Source organism: Perna viridis, chromosome 2 (assembly GCF_037379345.1).
Source record: "Perna viridis isolate PV_CMFRI_1.1 ecotype Kerala chromosome 2, ASM3737934v1, whole genome shotgun sequence".
In the NCBI taxonomy this organism is placed as follows: domain Eukaryota; kingdom Metazoa; phylum Mollusca; class Bivalvia; order Mytilida; family Mytilidae; genus Perna; species Perna viridis.
In genome coordinates, this window is record NC_142446.1 from 16210180 (window position 1) to 16234123 (window position 23944).

A 23944-nucleotide genomic window follows, 5' to 3' on the forward strand; every position below is an offset into this window, starting at 1 on the left:
ATTAGATAACCTCTCAGCGGTTAATTCATCGCGTGAACGTTTTTAAATGAGTGTTTTGTTTCGAAGCGACAGTGAAAGAAAAAAAAAGTGCACAGGTGCTAAAGGTGGGGTTGTACCGACATATACTGTTTGACGATATGAGGACATCCGGTCCTATTGATGGTTTATACGGTCTTGACTATTCTTGCGGATCTCGCACGACCGCCCCTAGCGGGGATTGTGTTAGTAGTTGGAGGTAGCGAAGCCCAGCCTTCAGGATACTTGACCGCAGAACTCAGAGTATATGTCCTACTTCCAGACCCCACGTGGGTCCGAGAGCGTTTTTCACTCTATCTGTTTGGAAATTAGATGTAAATGTAAAGAAAACCAAGGTATGGTGTTTAGTAAAAGGAAATCCAAAGATAACTAATATGAATTTACACTTCAAGATGCTAAATTAGATATTGTTGAATCTTTTTCATATCTTGGTGTTATAACGGTACATTTTTTTGTACTACTATGCCAAATTTCATGGTGTATGGGAAACTAGGGAGACTTCCTCCAGAAATTCGTGTGAAGCAGCGGATGATTTCTTTCAAGTGTAAACTGATAAGTAGTTCAAAGCTTGGTAGTTCTTTATATCGGTTAATGTTGAAACCAAAAAATAACGCATGTGTCATTTTAAATGGATAGATTACATTGAAACAGTTTTTAATCAGACTGGTTTTGGACATATTTTTATTTGCCAGTCAGATTTTGTTAACAAGAATATTTTATCAAGAGATTTAATGGACCAATTCATCGCACAATGATGCAGTGAAATTTCAAATTCATCTCGAGGTCTATTTTTTGGATCATTAAAAGTAGAATTGGGATTGGAAAAATACTTATTAAAATTACAAGAAAATCATAGTTTAGATAACAAAACTAAGGTTATCAAACTTACATATTCCCATAGAAACAGGGAGATGGGAAAATGTTCCTAGGCAAAACATAAAATGTCATTTATGTAATACTGGTGATGGTGGTGATGAGTTTCATTACTTATTTATATGCAAATATGACCATTTAGTTTCTCAAAGATGTAAACTTATCCCTAGTTACTATCTTACTCCCTATATGTAATGCCGTTGAGGTGTATAACAACTGTTGTTTATTAAGAAGATAGCCTTACTGTTCTAATTCTAAAATTATTTGTTATTGTTTTCATGTTTGGTGATGATGAATGTGCTTCATTTATGTTTCATAATGTAATATTAGATATAAACGTCTCAGAATGTGACGACTGTATTCGATACACTGCTCCATCGGATCAAATTGATACAGGGAAGATAATAGAAACTTATAGAAATTCCCAACGATGTTAGAACTGTCAAATTTGCGATGCAAATTTTTGGTCGTTCCTTCCTTGGGACTCTTTAGCTATCGGAACTTCTTGGACATTTTCGCCAATCTTAGCAAGGCTAACTCGAATAATTCAAGCCCTCGCCGTCAACGATTCTCCGACTCACAATGTAGCGATCGATAGTGAGTGGAATGTAACGACTGAATTATTCGGGTTAAGTAAGCCGGTAGTTTCGACTACGGCTTAAAGGAAAACGCCTGAGAGAATCGAAATATCAAACAATCGTGCTATTACTTCGTGCGTTACTCTTCCTTTTACAAGTTAACACCTGTGTTGCTGTTAACGTCTGCAAAATGGGGTGGTTTTCCGAAGATTTGTTTCCTACAAGATTTAGCTTATTCATTTTCGTTATGTATATGGCTTTATTCATTAATCAAGGTGAATATTTGGAGATGAATTATTTGTCAAATCAAGCATTCGTGGTTTGTGACATGATGGTGATTGATTGCCACAGGCACAGACACCGTTTCACCACAGAGGCTCGTTACAATTGGTATTATATATATATATATATCTTAAACATTATCAGGGTCCCGATGTATAACAACTAAATATTGGGCCCTTAAAATGTTTATGAGCCGTATAGTCAATTGTAACGAGCCCAGTGGTTTCACTGCAGACAATGGCAATGCAGTTCACGAGTAACTAATTATATATATACTTATATATGACATGTATGAACAACCCTTGCCTTTGCTGCATGATATTTTGTCACATTTACTATTCAAAACAAGCATTCCTTCCTTGCAAATCCTTTTCATTGCAACTACTACATGTACATGTACTTAACTTTACTTGCATGGTCTTAGCGGGATTGGTATGTATCATTGACCAAATTAATCAGGAAAAAGGAAAGTCTAGCTAATATGTGGTAGGCATTGATTCAATTAGCATGCACCGTGAGCTTTACCATACATGTACTGTCTGTGTGAGACTTGTAAAAATAATAAAGGTTACAGACCACCAATTCAACCAATGAGCATTTGGAACGTACGCAAAAATAGTCCTACGCAGAAATTACCCCTGTTCCTCATAGTGCTGTGAAAAAAGTTCTCATCTTATTTAAAAAATTTAAACAGTTTCTGAAAGGAAAAACATTTCTGTACATTTTATAGGTGCATTTTGCTTCTTGTGATGTGAAGCCTAATCTCCATAATGATTTTTAAATATACCCCTATCTTGTGAAAACACTGGGATTTCCCATGCTATTTATAGACACTTCACTTCCGGTGACCAGTACTGCACTGCAAGTCTGCTAACCCCACATGCCATTCTGAGGATTGTGAGCTGACATATGTAGAATCATGCTGATATATAGTCCTCTGCAGGTTAAAGTTAAGGTAAAGTCCAGAGGAGCCATTGAATATTGTGAAATTAGCATAGAAGCCTATGGAAAGTGGAATTAGTGGTTTTTAGCCTAAAGCACATTACAAAAGGTGGGGGGGGTCGATTTTTGGGAAGCAAATGCAATATTTTTATTTATATAGCAAGCGAAATCAATATTTTTATCTGAAAGTCTACCTTGTTAATTACAAGGGGGATTTTTTTCAATAAATGAATAACTTGAGAGAAAAAAAGCTTTTCCAAATTTCCAACCTCATACCCCCTTTCCCCTCGTTCTCAAAATGGTCGATAACTCTGTAGCACTTCACAATACTTTACATATTTTATCCCTTAAGGGCATCTCTAGCAACATATTTTTCTGTTTGGGTCCGTCAGATCAATCTGTACAGATACTGGAAATATTACAGTTCTCCATGGATGATGGGAATATTTTACACATATCACATGACGTAAACAAAATTCAGAAGACAGGTGCAAATTCCAAACAAGAAAATGATTTCCTTTCCTATAGATCTTAGAAAATCTATGCTTCGATTTGGATAATATAATCAGAGTTATATTTTTTCCTAGGCGGGTTAGGTTCTTGACAACAGCGAAGATACACGTACTTACATCCGTTTGTTTTCTGAACTTTTTAAAACATATTCACATCTTTCAATTAGTAATTAAAAGTAGAGAAAGACTCGAAAACTATCAAAAAAGATGAATTTTTTTTTACTGAAACGTAATCATAACCTATGTACGTTTATCTGTTAGGTTTAAGGAAGTGTTGAATTTTCTCCGTAAGGACAGTCACTTTTTGTTGCTTCCAGGGCATGACCTTTTTTTTTGTTAGTATATTGGGGAACCTTAGTACATGTAATAACCTTAGAGCCAACACTGCTTTGCTTTGTAGCATTTTTACAAAGTTATTTTGAATTGAGTGTTGTACTATTATTATACAGCAAAACGTAGGCCATGCTTACATCAGTTCCACAATTATTGCAAATGTAAATTTTCAATACTTCCTAATTTAAGCAAGTAGAAAAATTTCTTAAGTTCAGTTCTTGTGTAATTGTGCTGAATGTGAGACACATTCAAAATACCCTGATACAAGGGGCTTGCCATATCAATAAGACTGGACTAACCTTTAATGAAGTAAGAGTGATGTAGCTTCCCAGGGGTGCTTGTTTTCAAGAAATGAGCATTTATGTGTAATGATGGCTTAATTACCATAGCTTGTGTACAGAGAATTGCTAATAGAACTTTGTTACATAAAAGGGGTGTCAATACTGTCAAAAATGTTCATTGTAAACAACAAAAGCATGACGATATATCTTTGTTATTCTGTGACCTGTCCTTTAATCCTAATGACATTTAAAATTGTCATCAGTAAAGATTTATATCAGCTTTTATATGTACAATCTCTCTTCAAATATATTTGGAAGAACAAAATGGACATTTTAAAACAAATTTTTAGAGCATAAAAATTAGTCACTTAGGCACCAACCAATTTTACTCTGAGGAGTGTTGATGGGATTAGATGTTGGATAAGAATTTTGTTCTCTGTAAGCGCAAAGTTTTAATTTATATTGCAGCAGCAATGGAAATCAATATTTTTATTTAAAAAATCTGCCTTGTTTAGTAAAGGAGAAAATATAGAATCATTTTTTTCTCAAAAAGATCCCAGGCTCCCTCACTAATAAAATGGTCGGTGCCTTACTTCGATATTTTGTGAGACACCTCTTTGACCTAATCACTGTATTCAAATATCAAATGAATTCATGGATATATTGGATTTATTTCCCAATGTCTGTCCAATTGCTTCTTTCAAGTCAATGTTACACACCTCAGTTTCCAGGTCCCTCTTCAATTTCCACCAGCAATTCTCAATAACATTGAGGTCTGGGCTCTAAAATTCACTAAAATCTTGGTTCCCTTGATATTATTGCATACTCTTTCGAAACCTTTATGACCTGAATGTTTTCAGTCAACTGGAACAAGCTTAAACAACTTGCAATGACTATATATAGACATCGGTGTTCTGCTAATATATATATGACCTTTATGTAATCAGTTGTAACGAATGCCTGTGTTTGAATCGGAAACTGGGTAATATTACATGAATTCAATGCTAACCAATCATTTTATCTTTTAATGTAAACTTCTTGTTCTAATACAAGCAAAAAACATGCATAAACATGTGTATGATATGTTTTAAAAAGGTACGTTGTAGCAATCTTTGGGTGCGTATGATATTGACCAGGAAACCAGTTTAGGAACCAGATTAAGCAGCTGGCAATGATTATTCATAAATATTGGGGCATGCTAATGTATATGACCTTTATAGTCTTGTAACAAGCTTTAGTGCCTGAATCAGAAACTGGGTAATGATCAAAGCTAACCGATCATTTTATGTAAACTTCTCGTTCTTGTACAAGCAAGAAACACACGTAGAACACGTGTATGATACTTAAGAGGTACATTTTTATTTCATATGAAACTAGAACTATGATGCTATGGCGGTAAACATGGCAAGGATCTGCGGCATTATGTGCCGTATAACTACAAATTTATGCAAATCATATGCAAATATTAAGTACTGAAATTACGAGTGCAATATTTTGCTAACAATATTAGCGACTTAAAAACCGTGACCCATTCATTGACAATAACCAAATCATTTCAGGCAACTAATTGTTGACACTAGTTTCTATAGTTTGAACACAACTATCTTGTCTAGAGCTGGACTTTTTTCATCAAATTTCCTCTAATTGTAACACTAAATATTTGTATTGATTAGATTAATTATTTCATTTGAAGAGATGAATGACTATAAGGATAAACCCTCTAACATTTACAAGGCAGACAATGATTCAAAACTCTTGGTGTAATGCTATTATGGAATGTATATACTTAAACATACAGTTACTAAGTTTTAAAAATTTTGAGACCTATTCTGGGTATCAGTTTAAAATCAAATCTATAATCAGATTCATATTTTCCTGGGAAATTTGTGTATATCACACCATCTGTGTCCTGGAAAAATTGTTTTTTCATTTTATTTTGCCAACTCTCTGGGCTGGAGGAGCCAGGCTGTTGGCATTACACATGCTAGGGTTACATTGTAAATAAAAGCTCCTTTATGCAATTTCCATCAATTATTTCAAAATCACACATCTTGTGAAGTCATCTTGTCATCATCATTAACATTTTTGCCATATATGTACAAATGTAATTTAAGTTAAAGAAATTGGTCAGATTTTAATGTTTATTTCAATATCTATAATTAAGACACTGGAGATACAACTACAATTGTCAGTTCACAGGTGTGAGAGAAATCATGGCTTATTAGTGATTTAATCTGATTGCAAACTTGAAATAGTTAAACACATTCATTTATAACTGTAAAGTTTCATGTCATTTCTAAACATTATTATATTTATGTATATTTTTGTTAGGTATTTTAGTAACAGCGTCAAAGAGTAAGGACAATACCTATAGCTACAACACAGTAACAGCTGTATTGATTACAGAGTGTGTCAAGTTGGTAGCTGCAGCCTTGTTGTACCTTAAAGAGTAAGTAATATATAAGAGCTATGTATGGTAGTTCATGACACTACTACATCTATTGATGAAAATAACTAAAAAGCAAGCAACTTAAAAATTTGTTTCTAATTTTTGAACAGGCTCAATATTGTATAACCAGGTTTGTGTCAGTTTACACTTATAAACCACAAAGTTGCATATAAAAATAAAGTATAAACTGGCCCAAACCAGGTGATTTCATATAGCCTGTTAAAAAATTTACATTCCTTATAACGGTCAAAACTACTAGAATTCTGATGAACCAAAGAATGTATGTCTCTGAGTCCAAGTAATGTGCAAAACAATTGACTCTGTTCATGTTTTGCACAATGATCAATTGCTTTGATTACTCAAGCATCCTTCTGATTCTGATTTCTTTATGATTAATTTCCTTCTGAATACCCTTTAACATTTTATCATTGTTGTATACTAAGGATTATGTTTACAATTAAATGATCCCATGTTGCTTCTTTTTTTAAACTTCCAGTTTATGATTGATAATCAATGAACCATTACCTTACTACCAAATTGATTTAAATTTTATGAATACTTCGTAGAAGAGGTGCTGGTCATGGGTATATTTTTTTCACATTTATTATTCCTCCACAGGGGTTATATAGGAATCAATGTTTCTGTCCTTCCACAGACATTGTAAACACAACTTCTCCTAAATAACTGGACTGTAAGGAAATTTTATACGAAGGACAATTTATAGAGGCTATTACCTTCAAATGGTTTTACTTTGTTTAAACTTGTATGGTTTCTAAAGTGCTCAAATATTTTCTTATGAAATTTTACAGGAAGGTTAAGCATCATATTTAAATGTGTCTCAATGAAGATGTTAAGTAAAGTAATCCAACTGAAGGGATTTACATATTAAAATTTAATAAGCACAACTCATTTGATGAAATTTAATAAGAAAATAAGGCATGTAATACATATATATTGATTTGCAGATAATTAATGTCTGATAATAATTACCCAGCTTCAGGGTTTTACTTGATTCAAGTTCACATGTATTCCTTCTGTGATCGTGCTTGATTTCTAGATTTATAAGCCCTCTTACTTTCATAGAGATATTTTATCATATAATTAGGAACTTAGATTATCTGTTTGGTTTCTTTGGTAGTAATTGCATTTGTAGTTTTCTTCTTTTATATATAGTCATTGAATTAAGAAGAGAGTACTGTTGAAATACATTATATCAATTTTAAAAATCAATGTGTGTTCTTTTTAAAAAAATGTTAACCCCAATTTCTAATAACATTCAAATGGAGGTAGTATTTAGATCGATTCCTTATTGATGTACCAATTATGTCATAGTCTATCTCACTGAAAAATAAAGATATCATTTGTCTGTGGAGTAGGTCCATTCATTGTAGACTAACCAAGGAAAATTATCATTTTGTCTTTGGTATGAAGGTACATATATTTAAGACTGACCAATTAAATCATTGTTTCCATCACAATGAAGAACTCCACAGACAAATGGATGACTTTCTTCATTGAGATGGAGACAATGAAGTAATTAGCCAATCTTTAATTTGTGGACCTACTACACCTATGCGTCCATTTTTGACATGTCTGTTGAGTAAATGAACTTACTTGACAAAACAAATGAATGAATTTCCTTGGTCAGTGTATAATGTATTACTATGTATACACTCCTTAGACAAATTATGAATGAGATGATAGACTCAGGAATATAGAAGCGGATAGGAAAATCTAATGCTTTTATGTGGAAAGTGGAATTACAAAAAGTACCAAATCATAATTATGTGGAAAGTCAACATCTTTTTGAAAAAGAAAATGAGGTATTCAAGAAAAATACAGTTGTTTTTGTACATAGAATTATTTTTATGTTACGTCACAAACAACGTGTATTTGATGTTGATGACGTGTGCCAATATGATAAGTAAAGGACATATAGAAACAGTGATTGAATTTAAGGGGAGATACTTGCTAAATGCAAGTTGATATTCAATTTTGGTAGTAGAAATTATTTCTACTTGCAAAAATTTGCAAGTGACATTCTATAGGTAATATAGGTAAAGTCCAGAAATAACCCAAAAATGTTAAATTTAGCAAGTGTAAATTTCAGTACTTGTCAATTTTGGCTAGTGGAAAAATTTCTGAAATTTAATCCCTGAGAAATATTTCTAAAACAGATAAAAGTTATTGGAAGGAGCTCCTGTTGAATATAATTATATTCAGAGGGGATATTGTTTAATATTCCCTGTCTTTGTTCTGTATACTCATCCCCTACAGCTCAGGGAAAATGGAATGCAGACAGGGAATATGAGCCTAAATCACCTGTGAAGATTCCAAATACAGTATAGATGCACCAACTATATCATTGTCTCCATCTCACTAAATGGTTGGTAGGTTCATAAGAAACTTTAATGTATTTATGCAAATCCTGATCCAGTTTTCAATAGAATGTTAAGAATAATGAGAGTAATAGTTAAACTTAAAAAAATCCCTGATTGAAATTAAAATATTGAATTTTTCAGCAATACAGTGTCTTTATTGATAGCAGACATTTCTAAATATAAAAATGGTAAGTAAAGAATCCTAGGATCTTTATTTTCAAACTTATATGACATCCTTTTAAAGAAAGAACTACATGTCTGTTAAATTACAATTAAATAGACCTTTTTCATATTGATGGAATGCAAGCCATTTTAGGAAGTTTTTTGAAGGGATGTAATCTACCAATACAATTTTGACCGAGTCATTCTGATCTACCTTGTAGATGTATTTGAAAAAGGTCCAACTTCGATTTGCAATGTGTGGGCTGAAGTTTCAAATCTACAGCATTGTTTACATGTTAAATTATTTTCAAAACTAAAATGATTGTTATCTTCAAATAAGTGCATAGTTTTCCATCAAGTTTTGTATCTCTCAAGTAATACCAATATTGATTATTCCTTTTGATTATTGCCTAGAGTTTATCAGTTCAGTAATTATACCCCCTGAAAAGTTTGGGGGAGGGGGTTTCACTGTCTGTCCGTCTGAACTATTTTCTTTGCAGCTTGCAGCATTGTTATAAAACTTTGTGGGATTTAATATTAGCACATGGAGATGTGCATATTGTCAAGAATTAATGTTAAGACAAAAATTGTAGAAATGACAGCTGTTGAGAGCTTAAGCTTTTTCTTGGTCTCATGTGTTGTCCCCAACTCTTCCTTAACAAGTTCCAGGGTTGTTATGAAACTTAATGGGGTGTTAGATTACCATATTGGAATGTGCATATTTTCAGAAATTTTTGTTTGGGCAAAAATTGTAGAAATGACTGCTGTTGACCTTGGTGTTTTTTGCAAAACTTTGTCTTGTGTTGTTGGCAACTCCTCAAAAACTTGCAGGATTGTTATGTAACTTAATGCGTTGTTAAATTACAATTTTGGGATGTGCATATTGTTAGGAATTTATGCTGAAAGTAAATTTACCATCATATTCTATCGTTGTGTTGTCAAAAACAACAAAATAATAATGATTATGGTTTGGAGTTGGGTGTTTTAGAAATGGCAGCAAATTGTTTGTCAAAAGTGCTTCGTCTATCCACCCTAAAAATTGTGTCTTAAATGAATCATGTGTTCACATAGATCCCCAAATGTACAGGATTCAACAGAGAGCAGGGTATTAGTCCCATTAGGGGCAATGCTTTAGTTTTTGTTATTACTCTTCATTGTAGATTTTTGTTTTGATAATGGTGTTTAATTTGTAGACTGAATAACAAATATTCTATATAGTTATAACTATATCATGTTTTTCAGTTCTCCTGTACTACTTTGTACCCTCAGCACTGTACTGTTTATACAACAATCTGTCCTTTGTTAATCTGAAATCCTACGACCCTACCACATATTTTTTGTTGCTGCAGTTCAGAGTTGTTTTAACTGGAGTTATATTTCAGGTAATTGGTTAAATCCTGTATATAGTGTTATTTTATTGGAACTGTATTAAAAGGACAAACCAACATTTTTATGATCTTGAATTAACTACATGTGTATAATATTAATTTCAATGTTGCCTGTCATCAAGAACAGAATTTACTATCTCAAAGCATAAGACAGTGATTTGACTACATGTATATCTGAAGATACATACATGTATATTTATTTATTGGTATTCAAATACGGTATAAAAATACCAATTACTTAAATATTGTAAATTACAGTATACTGTGCATGTGTACCAACTTTAATGGGAAATCAAGCAAACTAGTACTCTGCATGATTGTGTAAAATTTACAATGCCATGAATCATACATCAAATATCAGCAATACCATGAAAACTGACACACACGAACATAAGATTAACAGACAAGTTCGGAAAACATTGATGAGACGATTACTACATGATAAAGACATAAACCAGGCAGTTTTTCTACCTAAACCTTATGATTAATGATTATATTCTTTTGGTTTTTTATACCTGTGTCATCAGTGGTGAAAGTATTTCTAGTAGCCACACAGCTATGCCTGTCAGTCAGTTACTCTTGTGGGGAACTACTTTGTGTAATAATCTATAACTCAAACAGTAATGAACTAATATTCCAACTTAACACATTATTCAAATACAAATTGAGGATGTGAACCTCCTTATTTGAAGAAATTTAATAACCCTTTTCACTACATTTTTTAGCCTGTTGAACTTAACCACTCTTTTGTCTTTATTTGGTGGATGATACTTACTTTGTGTAATCCCTTACATAATGTAATCAACCTATTTTATTCGAGTTTTTAAGTCTTTAATTACATATTGAAGATGTGCACACCCTATCACAGTCAAAATATTTATTATGATTTTTAACCAGTTGAACTTAGCCATTATTAGCTCACCTGGCCTGAGGCCATGTGAGCTATTGCCATCACTTGGGGCCTGTCATCATCGTCCTTAACAATTTTTAAAAACTCTTCTCCCCTGACACTACTTGACTAATTGGAACCAAACTTGGTATGCATGTTTCTTGGGGTATCATGCATAGAACTGACATGGGGATTTTTGATCTGTTAAAAAACATCACCACCATTTTTAAAAATATTACATAGGGGTCAGACAATAGTTTTTTTTAAATATATCTCCAAAACCGTAAGGTTTAGCCAAATTTTGATTTGATTAAAGTGTTCAAAATGATGAGATCTATCAGTGATCAAATTTTCACTTTAATCTGATAAGTCGTGTTGGAGTTATTGCCCGTTTTCAACATTTTTTGCTATTTCTTCCAAAAAACTTCTCCTCTGACACTACTTGAACAATGGGAACCAAATTTCTTAGGAATGTTCCTTAGGGTATTGTGCATAGAATTGATATGGGGAGTTCTGATCCTTGGAAAAACATTGCAGATGTTGCTGAAAAAAGAACATAGGGGTCAGACAGATGTTTTTTTGCATATATCTCCAGAATCATTAGGTTTAACCAAAAATTGACAGGATAAAATTTTTCAGTATGATGAGATATATCTTTGGTAATATTTTCATTTTGATCTGTTAAGCTATGTTGGAGCTATTGCCCTTTTTGACATTTTATCCCTATTTTAATGTTATTTCTTTCAAAAATCTTCTCCACTGAAACTACCAGACCAATAAGAATTTAACTTAGTATGAATATTCCTTTGGGTATTCTGCACAGATCTGATGTGGGGAATTTTGATCCATGGAAAAACATGGCCCCTGTTACTAAAAACAGAACAAAGTGTTCAGTTAGAAGTTTATCTCATATATCTCCAAAACTGTAACCTTTGGCCAAAATGATTCTTATTGTAAGGCATTCGAAAGCCTGAATTGATCAAAGCTGTCAGGCAACTTCCTGTTAGATTAATTTACCTTGAAAGGTGAAAAATGATGTTCTTTTACAGTATTGAGCCAATATCTTGTAAACTATAGTAGATAGAAACTTTCTATTCATGAAATAATCCTTATAATAAGTCCTACTAAAGCCTTCTTTGAGTCAAATTGGGGGACTACTTGTTATAGTTATCACCCTTGAAAGGCAAAAATTTAACTATATATGATGATGACGCAGGTCTAGACATTTTATGAATCTTTATTTCTTTATTTCAGATAGTGTTCAACAAGAAATTGACCCAGATGCAGTGGATTTCATTAGGATTTCTGACATTTGGTTGTATTCTAAAGGAATATGGTAAAATTTCTGAGAAAGTTGGTGGATCGTCTGATTTTCTGTCCTATCTTGATCCACACCTAATTCTTATCCTTGTTCAGGTGTTCAGCTCATGCTTTGCAGGTGTTTACAATGAGTACTTGTTGAAAGACAAAGGTGTAGATGTCCATATCATGTTGCAGAATGTATTTATGTATCTAGATTCAATAGTTTGTAATATTATAGCCTTAGGCTTTACAGGGGATCTCTCCAGTGCGTTTACCCCAACAAGCCTCAAAGCCTTACTTCAACCCAGTGTTGTTTTTATTATCTTTAATAATGCAGCAATTGGTATTGTTACAAGTCTGTTCCTTCGATCATTGAATTCAATTTTGAAGACTTTTGCTAGTGCTTTGGAGTTAATGTTTACAGCCATTTTATGTTGGCTGATATTTGGTATATCTGTGGATATGTACACAGTTGTTGCCCTTGTTATAGTATCAGGAGCAACTTTTTTGTATTCTCATAAACCTGTGGTGAATTTAGCCAAGACTGATGATCTGAAAAATAATAAAGATAAACATGATAATGTGTAATGAGGGAAGTTTGGTAAATTAATTATACTGGGATATTTATAGGAATTTTGTTACACTTCTTATGATATTTTGTTAATAGTTTGTTTGTTATTTTTTGTACATTTTTATAATATTCATTTCTCTCTATCTAAACTTGAGTTTAAACATGGGTCACTAGTATTTTCACCATAAATTCTAAATGTTGAAGTATTACCCATATAATTTGCTTTGATTTTTGTACATGTCTTCTCACAGGCTAGTGCTCCAGTTGGGATATTATTAACACAAGTGTCATACTGTAGTTGGTTATTTACCAGTTATTAGTAACATGAAAGCCTTGTTGTTTGGATTTGATTAATTGTAAATTTTGCTCTCACATGATCTTTGAACCCTTGAGTCAAGATCATTTTTTGTTGTCATTTTTTAAAACTGATGTGATATTTTCAAATGGAGTTGCTCTATCACTTTACAACATGTGACATTTCTAATGGTCATTTCAAAGGGAAATGTTTTCATTAAAGAACCTGTCCAGAACTTTTGAGATTTAGCATAAAGTATCTTGAAACAGCTATAGATAAGTAGGTCTGTTAAAGGGAAAATTTTGCCTCAAAATCAGAGTGTACATGAAGAAAATTGTATGATGTTTATCAACCTTTTTTATGTGTATTTCAGTCAATTTGATTGTTTTATGGTAACAATTTGAACACACATGGTCATATAAGTCCCTCAAGCTTGTTTAAATTGGAAAATCTGTGTAAAATGCCAATAAAGGCACTATTTTGTTGTTTTGGCTCTTTGGACATGGGCCACATGCATGGTCAATCTCGAGCATCATTTATTTTGTGTATAATTGTCAATCAAAATTCATATGCAAATATCTTGAGTGGACACATGTGCAGTCACTTTCGTTCCATACTAAAACAACCCTCTTAAAAATTGCTGGGGTTTGTAAATTTTGCATTATTACATACTGATATTTCTGGACAAATTAAGTGACCAAAAAGGGTCTTTGTAGGACTTATTCCTTGTCTATTCTATAACTTAGATTACATTGTATAAAGTCACATCAAATTTCTTTTTTGAATCATTTGAAATTACTGTATCAATATCAGTCAGATAACATATTTGTATTTATTCTAAAGGTGTAAATATTTTACTGTGTTAATGATGTCTAGAAGACAAAACATTATTTTAAATGGCTAAGCATATTGCAAAAACTTTTACTTGCCCCATAACAGTAAACAGAATACACCTGTGGTTTATCAATTTCCATTGCTGATGCCTTATTTTCACTATTTCTTAACTTTTCATCTCTGCCACCCTCAGTACTAATTCCTGCCTCTGTATCCAAGTTAAATATTACTGTACACTATTAAACATCTTTGATTCAAAAGGAGTAGTTTTCATTCTTATGAATTTTTTTTTTCAAATCCTGGATAGCAGAGCACTATAAGACAACTTTTTCTCTTTCTTAAGTTTCAATCACTATTTGTATCCACATATCAGTGCATGTTGCGAAGTTTAGAATGAAATTAAAGATTTTGAGTTTAATGCTACATGCACTGAAAAAGCATCAAGTAGCATTTTTTTATTTTTGCAAAATTTCAACTATTCATGAATAAATGCAAAATACTATACTATCAATCTCCAGTTGTCTAATAATTGGCATCACATGGAAAGCTTGAGTGTATACAATGCACAAAACAAGGACAAAACTGCCTTAATTGTACTATCTCCTTATTATGCAATGTTATTAATTATGCATTTGTCAATATTCTATGCAATTTTCATGCCCCTTGCCTCTAGGTGTAACAGGCTTTAAGTGATGTATGTATGTGCTGATGTCCTTGATATTTTTGTCTATTAAAACTAGGAAATGGTTCTTAGGATTAGGAATAATAACTAATTGGTTTTCTGGAACTGTCTTGATTGAACATCTTCTGTCTACTTACTGATTGTTTGATTTTTCTGGGTGGCTGGTTGCATTCATTTCCTGTAAATACATTTCTTCCAGTTTTATATCAATTTATACCTAATACTAGTGCTAGATTGCTTCGTGTAGTGATTGTTATGTGTAGTATATGGTGAAATCTGTTATAGGTTTGCTATGTTCAGTATTTCTGTTTTTTTTCTCTGTTTTTCACGACATAATGCAAAAATAATAGCTTTAGACATCGAAGGAATAATCTCTTGAAAGCAATTTACTTCCTCAATTCAGCAACATAAAAATAGGATGTGTTGAGAATTGATGTTGGTTAAATTATAATGCAGTTTATTTGACCTGAAACCATGTTATTAAATGCTCTTACTGTTGGTATGAGAAATAATAATGTCTACTTTATTCTGCATAATTTTTATACGACAGCAAAGAACTTGCTGATGTATAATGTTACCGTCATCTTGGGACACTTTGCTTCCTTGTGATAACTTTAGTTGTGGTTGACCAGTTGTTCTGAAATTTTACTTACCAAGAAAGGAAGGTTCCTATTAAATTTGGATGGTGGCCCCTACTGTTTGAGAAAAAGGGTTAAAATAGGTGTTTTGTAGAATGTTAGTTTTTTTTCCTATTTTAATTATTCGTCTTTTATTGTGTTCCTTATTTAATTCTGGTAGCAAATGTACCAATATCAGCAGATTTTGAGGGGGTCAAACTTGGGCATATTTTTGATTTCGAAAATTCTTTTTTTTTAATTGGATTCCTCATCAAAATCTTAGCCTGCATCTTTTAATCAGATTTCAGATATCTTTAACTTTTTTCAAGTTATAAGGGGTCAAAAAGGCGACACCTGACTTTTTTGTTTTTGGCCTGATTTCCAGCAATTTCCAAAAAAAAGTTCTTTATTGAATTTCTCATAAAAATCCCTGCTTACCTTTTTCAGTCAGATTTTAGATATCCCATATGGTTTTCTAGTTACAAGGGGTCAAAGGGGCTACACCTGAAAAAAAAATCAACTTTTTTATTTTGGTCTGATTTTGAGAATTTTATTTTGATTTAAAATTTTGTGCAATATATTGTCCAAACTGTTTGATGTGTCCATAATAAATTGCTAAAATGTGTCAAAAACTAATTTTGTGTCCACACTTGCCCCAACTGTTAGGGTTTGACCTCTGTGGTTGTATTATGCTGCACTTGGCAAAGCTTATAATTAAATATATGTACCGGTACATATAGTTACTAACTTATAAGATTTAGGGAATAATCAGATCTTTTTATCAACTTTAAATATATACAATGTATATACATATGTGAATATTTCTTGTCTATTTATTCCTTATTTGTTATTGATTTCTTTATAAGCAGTTTATATGAAAACTATTCCTCTTTTGTTACCATAGTTGACAAGGATTTTGGTTCACTGACAAATTTGTTATAAAAAGGTAGGACCAGTGTTCATGTTTAGGAGATCCACTTCACAATTGTCCCATTAAAAATAAAAAGTAGAAATTATGAAGAAAATGCAACAACTTATTTTTATTGAAGTCAAGTGGTTGTTCATTATTGCATGAAAATGTCACAGCAATAGCCTCTGGATGTTGTCACAATAACTTGAGTAAAATTGTGATGATCTTTATGAAATTTTTACAAGATTCAATTCAACAAAATGCCCTTAAGGCTGGGATTGATATTGGAGGTTATGACTTAAACCATTTAGAAATGAGGGTCCAAAAGGGGACCAATAACATTATAAATGGAGTTAAAAAAAAAACCAAAAAACAAAAAAAGACATGCATTTGTAAAATATCAGATTATTGTATTCTATCAAATTTTTTGCAGTATTCATGTATATGAATCACCTGGTACATTTGCCATATCATCCAGCCATGTCCTGGTTCCTTTTTACCATGATTTGATCTTTAGTCCTCTTTTAAATTGATCTTAATCTAGTTAAAAAGGATCCAAACATATTTTGTCTCCCTCCAGTTAAGTGGAAAGACATACCGGAGATGGTTTTGTCCTGTCTGTCTTCAAGTGCAATTCCTCAGAAACTACAGTACCAAATTTTATGAAACTTTGTAGGACTCAATATGTAGTATATAAAAACAAATGGTTTTACTTCTATTTAATGTTAGAGTAATGTCTCTTTTTAACTCTTTGAAATTTCAAAAATATACAACTGCAGCAGTTTGTCTTCACAACTTCCCTGAAATTGCTCAATCAAATCTCATGAAACTTGGTAGTTATCACTATGCAATAGTATCAGTAGACATCCGATATAGCAATTTGTGTTTCATGGGTTAATAGGTGTTTCTTTGTTACTTGTTGAAGCCCAATATTTGATATAAACTCAATCAATTTTTTCTAAATTTCGTGGATCAGGGAAGGCATACATTTTTGAAGTCAAAACTTGAGTATTTTTTATTTATAACCTCCACAAACAAAGTAAAAGTGTTTAGTATTTAGGAACCACACTGTCCTTCCATCGGTTTCATGTCAGCTGCATCGGGTTATTCAACAACTAACAATATCAGTGGGGCTTGCATTGGTGCTTCCAAAATAAGAAATCTCTTTTTTTATTCATTAATTTTGCAAGATTAGATTTACAAAAATAAACTTTCCAATAGAAGCACAGATAATACCTACTTATTATATTATGGGTTGTCTTTTAATTTTATTTTCAATCAGCTTATGAATAGAAGAATTGTGTATTATATCATGACTGTGATATGGAATATTTGTGTAGATGCATTGTTAATTTTTTTTTCTTGATGTGGAAATAAATGAATGGTTCTATCATGTGTTACATATTCAAAGCAATCATGACCCCACTATTACAGTTTAAAACAAAAAAAATTATGAATTAAGAGGTCTTTCAGGACCCAAGTACCCATCTAATCTTTGAGGCCAATGTTAGTTCAAGGTTACTAATGACTTCTCACCTTGACATTTATTAAAGATACCTTATACACAAAAATTCATGTTTCAAAAGACCAGTTATGCCAAGGTCACCAAATGAACATGATCTTTGACCATGCTAATATTAGGTAACACTATTGGTTATGATCAAGAATATATACGTTAGTAAAGTACTTTTCATTCAAGAAATGACCACTATTGTGAAAAAAAAGCATTTTAAAGAATCAGTTTTGGCAATAATTCTTACAAATGTGAATATACTAGATAAAATCTTCATTTCTTTATTGTTCTGAACATATTTGTTATTTATTGTAGCCCTTAAATAAATGTAGCCTCTATCTGTAATGGTTTTTGATTTATTAGTTATAACAATAAATCACGAAAACCGTTATTGGGCGTAATTCAAAAGAATTATCATAAACTTTTCCAACATTCTTTATGTCAACATTCAATTCGTATTTTGGATTTTTTTTTATAACGATGCTAATGACAAAGATCAGTAGTGAATGTTCATATGTTATGATTTACAAGTTTTACTGACCAAGTATTAACCACGAAATTGCACAATTTGGGAGACATTTTCCAAACATCAAATAGAATTGGTCCTGCATACGGTCTTTTTCAATGTCTGCAGCTTTCGGTTATGCGTACCTTAATTGGTTTTTGATACTTTCATTAAAGTGAGATTTTTCGTTTTGGGGAGATAACTACCTCTCAAAAATAGAACCGCCTAGCAGGATCAGTTTAAAAGAGTTCTTCGGATTGTATAGAAACCTTTTCTTTTGCTATGGATCTTGTAATAAAGGAATGATACGACGAAACGGAGAAAATACCGGAGTGTCTTTCAGTCTAAAACGGATATTGAACTAATGACAGTTTGAACTTTACAGGGTATTAAGGAGTGTTCTTGTACATGTATTCAATTTTGAGGTTGTGACTCCTAAAGTGTTTGGGAGGTAACGGTCAGATCGATCTCACAAAAAATTGCCGTCTTCTTTCAGGTGTATGGGTTTAATAATCAATTTGGTCAACCCACTTGCTTTTGTTCATGGACCAGATGGGCTTGTCGTACATTCCCCACTCATAAACTAAATATGATTGATTTTCAGCACCTCCCATTCATAAAGTGATTTTTCGCGAAAAGTATTCTTGCCTGTGTTCTTTTTGTTTATATCTGAATAGTTAAAACGAATACATGTATCTGTCATTTTTAAGTCATACTGGGATTCAGTTGTTGCAGGTCACAAAAATGAGATATTCTTTGGTAGCCTTACACATATGTGTGTGCGTGTGTTTTAACATGGTACTAATTTATTTTATGTGTAACCAAGGGTTTTGATTATGCAAAAACACCATACTGCCCGTTTGTGTGTCTGTCATATGTGCTTGGTGAAATGTTTGTAGGACGCCAAACGCCACCGGTTTTTGTACATGGTGATTATACATGATTTCTGTAGAAACATTGCTCTGATGTTGATTTTTTCACTTGGAATTATTGGACCTTTTAACGGAAGGTCAAGTAGTTCATTGTCAGGATTGTTTTGACCTTCTCTTTATATTTCTTCTTTTTTTTCAGTTTCGTAGAATCCTTGTCATTTTAAGGATTTTTTTTCCAAATCTCATGTGTTTCTTTTTAGTTGAAAGTTATGATATGCATTTTAATTATACATTTTAGAATTGCAGATTCAATATCCCGACCAGCGACGAGATACATGGCTGTGTACAAACTTTTATTCCTAACTTAAGTGCCCTGTAGGGCATATAAATCTTGCATACATAAAGTTACACACACAACGAACACATTTAAGAGCACAAAGTACACAGACCTTACTTAAATTTCAATGCAGATCCACTGATATATTTTTACGGTACATAATTTTTAATTATGATATTTTATTTGGTCAGACATACAAAATGTGCATTTTTAAGCATAGATGAGATGGTCAAATTATATTAATTACAAATATATGTAGTTAAAATTACACATGGGAAGAATGGATAGAATGAACTGGTGTTGTTCCTGTATGTCCGGATCCCACCTTGCCCTCGGAAGATTTGGTATGTCCCTCCTCCTTTTCACGCTTCCGTCTCATAATAATGACAAATACTATTCCGTTTAAGATACCCCCTACATTGGAGAACGTGGTTACAAAGTTAAACAACAGGAAAGGTACGTCACCGATCAGCTGCCAAATTCCGTATAAAGCCATAGCCCACCATTGTACGAAGAACGCCATTACAAATAGTGACATTGTTTTAGCTGCCTTGTGAGAAGCCTTCAGAGCCCGAGATGATTTTCCTAGAGAGTCTTTCAGCTCTCTGGTCTCTTTATAGATGCGATACCAGCTCAAGATGTACAGTATTACATTGACAACTAGAACCAGAAGCAACGGAACAGTAGTAAAAAAGATGTTTGTTGTTTTACCTTTGATACCATCGAAGTAGCAACTGAAAAAATAAACCATTGAAAAGTTCATAAAGCAATAGTGAACTTCCTTGCTGAGAAACACGGAAGTTTTTAATTACGATAGAGTAGTTTTCGAGAAAATGTTGAACAAGTTGCTTGGCTATTAAATTGTATTGTTCTTCGTAGTCAGACTTGTATTTATGCAGAACGCACAGGTTGGTACCATTAAAAAAGACAACCTATGAGTTTTCAAGGACTTTACACAAAATAAAAACAGAAGTTGCGAATAATTGCTTTTTAATTTTTGCATTTCAAGTGCTTTCTGATTACTTACAAGCTTCCGTTCGGTCCTAGTTGACCAGCGATACCTGCAATTATCCCCCCTACTCCTGGGGCACCAAATATGTAAACCAACAATCTGTAGTCGAATTTTCCAAATTTAATTTCGTATCTATAGTAGATAAGTACAAAGACGTTAATTGCGACGATATTAACCATGAGATTTTGAGCTGTGATGAATTCAGCAAGCATAAATCCATAGAATGCACAAAGAGACTTGGGTCTAGGAAAAGACTTCTTTACGAGTATGTGTAGGTGATCAGTAAAATGAGCGACATTAAAAAGCGCGTCGCAAATGGCCATATATATCACAAATCTCTCACTTTTAGTCCACCGAAAAAATGTAGAGTAATGTTGGTTGTAAAAGGAATAGACGATGATCGATACTGCGCATATAAAGCTGATGCAGATGCATGATAAAGCTGGTACATGGATATTGTAGAACCTTCCGTCATTGACGCCATATACAGGTATATCGTATCCATCAACGGGAGCTGAAATCACGGTAGAAGTGATGTTCGACATAATTCTAGTAGTGTAGACGGTATGGTAGAGTAGTTCCGATTGAATTAGGATTGTCTTTTGGTTGTCAGTATATATTTAGTATTTTTTTTCACGCAGTAACAAATACATGTCCGGTAAACGGAAACAAATCTTTCGTATTTTGTATGTTTGACAATTATTTGAAATGGGCAAATGATGGGGTGATTTTACCAGAACAACAATATAACATACTCCAACCAAACTAGCCCCGTGCAGGTCCGGGTGTTAAAAGAATAGGCCTGCAGCAGCGCTAAGCTTGTCGTATAAGGCGACTAAATAGTGCTCAGAAACCTAGCCGGGGGCTAGGCGCTCTGCCCACAGAGCAACTGGGATGTGTGCCCCAGGTGGTGGAATGGGGTACCCCTGGCGTGTTGCATGCTGGGGTTGTCAGGCCATAATACGGAAAACCTGACCGCAAACCATAGTGGTGCACCGTGTTGGGAAAAATGCCACGTTCCTCGCACGTTAAAGAACCCTGCTGTGGTATTCGATAGGAGTAGGAACCTTTGCGCTCCGCCACAGGAGGCTAAATAGCCCAACCTTACCCACTCCCCCTTTTTCCAGTGGCAATCAAAGTTTGTCGACTCTATTATCCTTGTGACCCATCCTTTTTTTTTCATTTCATGTTCATTTTATCATCCATTTCATGTTCATCGTCTGAATATAGCTGAAATATTGCTGCTCGGACGTTAAACCCCAACAAACAAACAAACAAACCAACCAAACTATATGTATTTTCTAACTTGAACTTCGTGGTATGGAACATACAGATCAGATTTACGGTCATTTAAGCAGTAGAAGCCGAACTATGATTAAACCATGCCTGTTAATCCTTCTACAAAATAAAGAAGAAAAGGATCTACTGCATATTACGTAACATTTGTGGGGTATATAAAATTAATACATTTCATGTGATAAAATACTGAAAACTGATTTTTTTTATATCAAAAATTTGCTTCAGCGTAAACGTCTCCCACAAGAGAGTGTCAATAGAGGGGAGAGAAGAGCGTAAATATCTCCCACATGAGAGTGTCAGTGGAGGGAGAGACGACAGCGTAAATATCTCCCACATGAGAGTCTCGGTGTAGGGGGAAAGAACAGCGTAACTATCTCCCACATGAGAGTGTCAGTAGAGAGAGAAAGAACAGCGTAAATATCTCCCACATGAGAGTGTCAGTGAAAGGGGAGAGAACAGCGTAAATATCTCCCACATGAGAGTGTCAATGGAGGGGATAGAACAGCGTAAATATCTCCCACATGAGAGTGTCAGTGGAGCGGGAGAGAACAGTGTAAATATCTCCCACATGAGAGTGTCAATGGAGTGGGAGAGAACATCATTTTTGCTGCCGGTGATTTTGTATGATTCCATAGCGACTTGAACGAAGTTTTACGCATGCATAGTTAATTTTTTCTGCAAGTCAAGTGTAAGACAATGTGATGAAGTCGGATATATATACATAGGGAAACAAAAACCAGTGCTCAAAAAACATTTTATGTTGTAGAGTTTTTATTCCGAAATCGAAATATCACCATTGCAATAGAAGTTTAAAAGTACTGGATATTTTGATTTTCTATAGCTGCGCACTCTTGTAATAAGCGGTCTTTTAAAAAATCATAAATGAACCATTTCAAGGGTGATAAAATCAGCTTTAATAACTTTTAAAATCTGGGAGACAAAAAATCATTATACAAACTTTGTCAATACATAAATCAGTCATTTCAAAGTTTCTTTTGTTACTTAGTCAGCACACCAATCCATCCTTTCGAAGTTCTACTCTGTTGTCTGCATGGGTACACGATTTGTCAACCTAATACAGGAAAATAAATACTACTTATTCCTATAAGGGAAAGATACGGAACAGTGTATTGAACAACTTGGCACGACTTCCTGTAGGTCACGTATTTATTATGCTGAACTTTTTCAAGTGGAGATCAATGTCGTGAATTGTTTGATATTCCCACGCTAAAGTTCACTTGTTAAACACTCTCGGGATATCAAGGAAATTCTCTCAACATTTATTCTGTTTTTTTTTTTTTATAAATAAATATCTTGACGAACTGTCAAAAGTGTTTACTTGATTACATTGTAATTGCCAAAAAACCTTCTGAAATTTTGTTTGAACTAGAAAATTTGTCTGCATTTGTGATCTCCTATTAGTCGGTGTCATCATTTTACTGTTCTTACTGTTTTGTAACCATTTTCTTATAATGTCAAGTGTTACCCCCCACCCCACCCAAAAAAAAAACCATACTTATTTTTGGTCTTTAAAAAAGAGCAGTGTGCGGATAAGTGCCTTATAGTGTTTACACTAAACTTTCGTATAATGTAGCCTGAATTTTATGAATAACATACTCATAAATACTCACGTTTTGGAATAATATGAACTCGCAAATTCATTACCAGTATTCGGAAAAACTGCCGTTATTCCCGATAACCGGTAAAAAACACTCATATAATTTGAATCCCGGTGGTGCACAATAAAGGTTGCATCTTTTTTTCAAATTGGTGCAAATGCAATGCGTAGTTTTTTAATTAATAAAAGAATATGCACCATAACTGTTTGTTAATGATAAATTGTTGCTATTGCCGTGTTTTATACTGAACTATTGTGGTGTTATTAAAAAGAAAGAAAAAAAAACATGGCGCTAAAAAGCTAAAAAAAAAGTTATTGACTGTAGCATCCAAAATTGGACCTTGCATACGATATATCAGTTACTTTGCGATATTCATTACCTCATAGTTGTGTTTTTAGTTGAAGATATTCTTAAAAATCCTTAATTTTATATTTATATACAGTTTACGTATTTATATTTGTACTTATAGA

General features: G+C 33.2%; 2 protein-coding genes across 2 annotated transcripts; one reads left to right on the plus strand and one right to left on the minus strand.

The window, feature by feature from the left end:
* Positions 1-1631: 1631 nt before the first annotated feature.
* On the plus strand, positions 1632-16700 carry LOC148623821 (UDP-galactose transporter senju-like). Its single transcript, XM_088565987.1, has 5 exons — positions 1632-1762; positions 6169-6286; positions 8809-8855; positions 10072-10211; positions 12361-16700. Exons 1-5 carry the CDS (start codon positions 1678-1680, stop codon positions 12994-12996), a joined length of 1026 nt encoding a protein of 341 aa, XP_088422113.1. The 5' UTR covers positions 1632-1677; the 3' UTR covers positions 12997-16700.
* Positions 16701-19706: 3006 nt separating this feature from the next.
* Positions 19707-21184, minus strand: LOC148623822 (uncharacterized). The gene is made up of 2 exons (XM_088565988.1): positions 20572-21184; positions 19707-20278 (listed from the first exon to the last, which is right to left on the minus strand). Exons 1-2 carry the CDS (start codon positions 21099-21101, stop codon positions 19810-19812), a joined length of 999 nt encoding a protein of 332 aa, XP_088422114.1. The 5' UTR covers positions 21102-21184; the 3' UTR covers positions 19707-19809.
* Positions 21185-23944: the final 2760 nt, after the last annotated feature.

What these genes read in the sequence shown, in the direction of transcription:
- LOC148623821 (XM_088565987.1), top strand. Translation starts at nt 1,678, where the DNA reads ATGGGGTGGTTTTCCGAAGATTTGTTTCCTACAAGATTTAGCTTATTC. An exon ending in GGCTTTATTCATTAATCAAG is followed by an intron (nt 1,763 to 6,168) that starts GTGAATATTTGG and finishes TATTTTTGTTAG; the next exon opens with GTATTTTAGTAACAGCGTCA. An exon ending in TAACTGGAGTTATATTTCAG is followed by an intron (nt 10,212 to 12,360) that starts GTAATTGGTTAA and finishes TCTTTATTTCAG; the next exon opens with ATAGTGTTCAACAAGAAATT.
- LOC148623822 (XM_088565988.1), bottom strand. Translation starts at nt 21,101, where the DNA reads ATGTCGAACATCACTTCTACCGTGATTTCAGCTCCCGTTGATGGATAC. An exon ending in CTAGGACCGAACGGAAGCTT is followed by an intron (nt 20,279 to 20,571) that starts GTAAGTAATCAG and finishes TTATTTTTTCAG; the next exon opens with TTGCTACTTCGATGGTATCA.